The sequence below is a fragment of the Monopterus albus genome, unplaced genomic scaffold, assembly GCF_001952655.1.
Source record: "Monopterus albus unplaced genomic scaffold, M_albus_1.0 scaffold149.1, whole genome shotgun sequence".
In the NCBI taxonomy this organism is placed as follows: Eukaryota; Metazoa; Chordata; class Actinopteri; order Synbranchiformes; family Synbranchidae; genus Monopterus; species Monopterus albus.
The window spans coordinates 596,174-600,889 of NW_018128029.1; the positions used below are offsets into that span (position 1 = coordinate 596,174).

At 41.2% G+C, this 4,716-nt stretch overlaps 1 protein-coding gene across 1 annotated transcript in view; it reads left to right on the plus strand.

The window, feature by feature from the left end:
• znrf1 (zinc and ring finger 1) overlaps positions 1-4,716 on the plus strand; it is a 126,967-nt gene that overhangs the window by 1,667 nt on the left and 120,584 nt on the right. Inside the window, exon 3 of the mRNA XM_020614681.1 lies at positions 5-383. Coding sequence (XP_020470337.1) covers positions 5-383 — 379 coding nt within the window. The remainder of the gene's footprint in view (positions 1-4; positions 384-4,716) is intronic.

The window sequence follows — 4,716 nt, forward strand, 5'->3', positions numbered from 1 at the left end:
GCAGAGCAGGGCGGGGCGGCCCCGGGGTGCTTTTCCCGGTGTCTCTACGGATGACAGCGCAGTGCCACCCTCGGCCCACTTCGGCCACTACCGGCCGAGCGGCACCATGGGCCTGCGGAGCCGCTCTGTGAGCTCCGTTGCCGGAATGGGTATCGAGCACAGTCCCGCCGTGCCCTTCGGCTTCTACACTCCAAGGGGTACGGACTCGGATCGAGTTGGAGGGGGGTCAGGGGGCACGACAGCCGCCCCCCACGGTACTGGCTACCAGGACACTGGGGTTGGAGGACACCACACGGACGGGGTGCTGTATCTGGGGTCCCGGGGGTCGCTGGCTGACACCTTGCCCCTGCACATCGCACCCCGCTGGTTCAACGCGCACAGTGGTAAGGGCGGACTACTCTGTGCACACACAATAGGGAAGAATTAGGGTGATGGATCAGTCATTAGAGAAAACCACACACAAATGCATCAGCTCATTCAGAGACACCTACATGCACACCTTGTTTGCCTGCAGGTAGGAATGACACCAGCTGTGTCATTAAATTTCACTACTATGTGGGGAAGTTCAACCCAGCCTGAGGGAGCAAGAAACAGAGAGTCAGAGAACAGAAAAAGCCAGCTAACCCGAGTGTAAAACAATAGGTTTCCCCCAGGTTCTTACCCTATGTTGGCTGAGGTGGATCAGATCCACAGCAAAAAAACACTGAGGCCTTGGACAGATATCACTTTTTCCATGCATATGACATTTCTCTGCAGGAAAACTTTTATTACAGCATCAGTTTAAAAAAAGAGGTACAGTCAAACACATTTAGTCAAACAGTTGGATATAGCTGCTGTTAATAGGTAAAGTTTTAAACTGAGGGAAATATGTTTGCACTGTTTGTGTGTGCGGGTGAGAAATTTGGATTTGGTGAACATAACGCTGCAGGTGTGCTCCATCTTGACTGTCACCTCTGCACCATCGGCATAGGTCTCCTTGTTTTGTGAGATAACAGTAATATGCTTGTTGCACAAATCTGGCTGAGTCAATTAGCGCCATGATTAGGGAGAAGGAGCGAGGAGGAGGAGGGATGGAAGGAGGTGAAGGAAGAAAAGAAGAAGGGAGGGAAAGGAGGGAGAGAAGGGTTTAGGGGTTTGTTCATGCTTTATAACACATACTACTCGCACCACAATATGTTTCTGTGGGACACTGAACCTGTCAGGCCATCAAGTACATCCACACACCTGCACTTGAACATGCACACAAACACGCATATGTAATTATACACTTGCACACAAACAATTCCTTAACCACATCTGGTTCCCTTCCAATAGCATATAGAGAAACACACAAACACTCAGCAGTAAAGTCCTTAAGGAAGATTACAGACACACACTGTCTCTCTTTCTCTCCCTCTGTCTTTTTCTCACTCAGTCACTCACTCACTTACTCACACACACACACAAAAACACACAGCAGGCTCAGCCAGGTCTCCAGGCTCTCATTACCAAAGCCCTGACCAGCTCACAGCAGGAGGATAGGAAGTTGGACGTCAACATCTTGGCTGTTTTTCCTTGCCTATATTGCCTAGCGACTCAGATGTGCTTTCATATCAGTGGGAGGAGATAACAGGGCTGGGGTGGGGAGGTGGGGGGTGAAGGTGCACTTGTCAGAAAGACAGGCTGAAGACAGGCCTTTAAGAAACAGTCAAAATACAGAAAACACTAGTGTTTTCATATCTAAATCACCTTCTTTTGGGGTGCTCTACCACTGTATGATTTTTTCATATGGGTGTGGTCAGCAGCTATAGTTTGTTGTGGCTAAAAAGGTTAGGCTAGTAGCGGCCACATTTAGGAACTCATAGCTATTGAGGCTAGCAGGAAACAAAACAAGGAACGGCATATTTAAATGTTCAAGAGCACTGAATAGCAGGCTTTAGAGGTGCTGCTAATGCTGCACATGTCAGTCAGTCTCAGTCTCAAGAACACATAAAAAAAAAAACCATAAGGGTGAATGACAAGAGCTGGGGCGAGACCGTCTGAGGGGGGAAGAGGGCAGAACTGACAGTACTCTTGTCTCTGTGAGAAAAGTTGCAGCTTCAATCTGTTGTTTTATCTCTGGTTGCACACAAGCTTACAAGATAGCAGCCTACAGTATCTAATGAAGGTCACTCTGATCAAAATGTCACATCTTTAATGCTATAATAAAAAACTGGTTGCTATAGTAGGGATATTTGCCCCTTTTCTTCAACCTAGACCTCTGCACCTGTTACTTAGCATGACCTTTCATTTCACTTATAACTCCAGCAGATGTGTTTCTCTGACAGGGGTTTTCTGGTGGTGAATGAAATGTTTTTGGAAACATGGATGCCTTTAGGCTCCAGAGTCCTCATTTACTTTAGCAAGACCACTGCTTTAGCATAGTGGGGTGTCACTGTAAAGGGCTCTGGCAAGACAACAAGAAAATCCTGGTTTATGTTTACCTGTAGCACAGAACATTGTTTTCCAGCAACACAATGTGTCAGCCAGTCCAGTAAGTTAAACTGAAAGCTACTCTACCTAATTCCTTTTCAACTGCTAGAGGGTCTAGTGAGACTTAAAACAAACTCAAATCAGAAACCACACCTTACTGCTCTTTGCCCCTTGTGTGGATCATATGACCATGCTATGTCACTAATCTCACCCAAACAAACAGGTTAGCTTTAGATGCTAACACATTTTGAAGGAAGAATGAAGCAAATTTGAGTCTTTTGGCTGCTTTTAACATTCTCCATCCCAAAAACCAAATTGATGTTAACCCTGGGTTTTGCTCTTTATTTGTCACACTCTCTCTGTGCAAAAGAACATTACTTCTTCATTCCAGCAGTAAGTGTTTGAGACGTGTAGGTGCCAAGAGGTCCCCCATGGCTGGCTGTTTGAAATGACTGAAGAGAAGCATGAATGTCTTTGAAGAGCTGAACATTTTAATACATGAAAGAGCTGAAAGTATGCTGAAGTAGAATTTCCCCATTCATTTGAATGGGGCAAGACTTTCAAAATAAAGCTATATATTTCAAAGGTATAAGGTTTACAAAAATCCTTAAGACAAGCATGAATGTCCTTGACAAGCTGAACATTTTGATAGCTGAAATAATTTTCCCATTCATTTGAATGGGTCAAGATTTTCAAAATAAAAGGTAAATATTTTAAAAGTATGCAGTTTAGAAAACTTCTGAACAGAAGCATGAATATCCTTGATGAGCTGAACATTCTGATAGCTGAAATAGCTAAAAGTATACAGAAGTAGAATTGTCCCATTCATTTGAATGGGGCAAGATTTTCAAAATGAAGCTGAATATTTTAAAAGTATGAAGTTTTTTAAAATTCTGAAAACAACCATGAATGTCCTTGAAGAGCTGGACATTTTGATAGCTGAAAGAATTTTCCCATTCATTTGAATGGGGCAAAACTTTCAAAATAAAGCTAAATATTTCAAAATTATGAAGTTTAGAAAACCTCTGAATAGAAGCATGTCTGAGGACAAGCACCCATGTCCTTGAAAAGCTGAACATTTGGACACCTGAATGGCCTTTCTAGGTGAAAGTATGCTGGACTTATTATGTGCTAAAAACAGTGGAAGAAGCCATAATAATAACTAGAGAAATGCATTTCCTGTCAAAAATGTGTGTGAATGCTGTGTGCTAAAGGATCGCCCTGAAAATGATGAACATTTTGACACCTGGAAGGCATATCTACCTGAAAGTATGCAGAAGTAGAATTTTTCCATTCATTTGAATGAGGAATATTTTTCAAAATAAAGCTAAATATTTTAAAAGTATGAAGTTTAGGGAAATTTTGAATAGAAGCATGACTGTCCTTGAAGAGCTGAACATTTTCATACCTGAAAGTATGCTGAAGTAGAATTTTCCCATTCTTTTGAATGGGGCACAATTTTCAAAATAATGCTAAATATTTCAAAAGCATGAAGTTTAGAAAAATTCTGAATAGGAGCATGAATGTCTTTGAAGAGCTGAACATTTTGATAGCTGAAATAGCTCAAGGTATGTAATTTTCCCATTCATGTGAATGGGGCAAGATTTTCTAAATAAAGGTAAATATTTTAAAAGTATGAAGTTTAGAAAGATTGTGAAGAGAAGCATGAATATTCTTGAAGAGCGGAACATTTTGATACCTGAAATAGCTGAAAGTATGTAGAAGTAAAATTTTCCCATTCATTTGAATGGGGCAAGATTTTCAAAATAAAGCTAAGTATTTTAAATGTATGAAGTTTAGAAAACTTCTGAAGAGAAGCATGAATGTCCTTGAAGAGTTGAACATTTTGATACCTGAAATAGCTGAAAGTATGAAGAAGTAAAATTTCCCATTCATTTGAATGGGGCAAAATTTTTAGAATAAAGCTGAATAGTTCAAAATGTATAAAAGTTTAAAAAAAAGTTGTATACATCCGCGCATGTCCTGAAAAAGCTGAACGTTTTGATACCTGAATGGTTTTTCTAGCCGAAAGTATGCGGAACTAGTAAAGGGCCAAAAAACGTACGAAAGAATAATAACTACAAAAATGCATTTCCTGAAGAAAATGTGTGTGGGCGCGAGCTTGGTAATGCATTGCTTTGAAAATGCCCAAAATCAATAGCCAAAACGGCAGAAAGATGACAAGAAATGGCTGAAGTTCTTTGTTGAAATAGTTGAGAAGAATCGGCTGAAGTTCTTTTTTGAATTATCTGAAGGATGAGATGA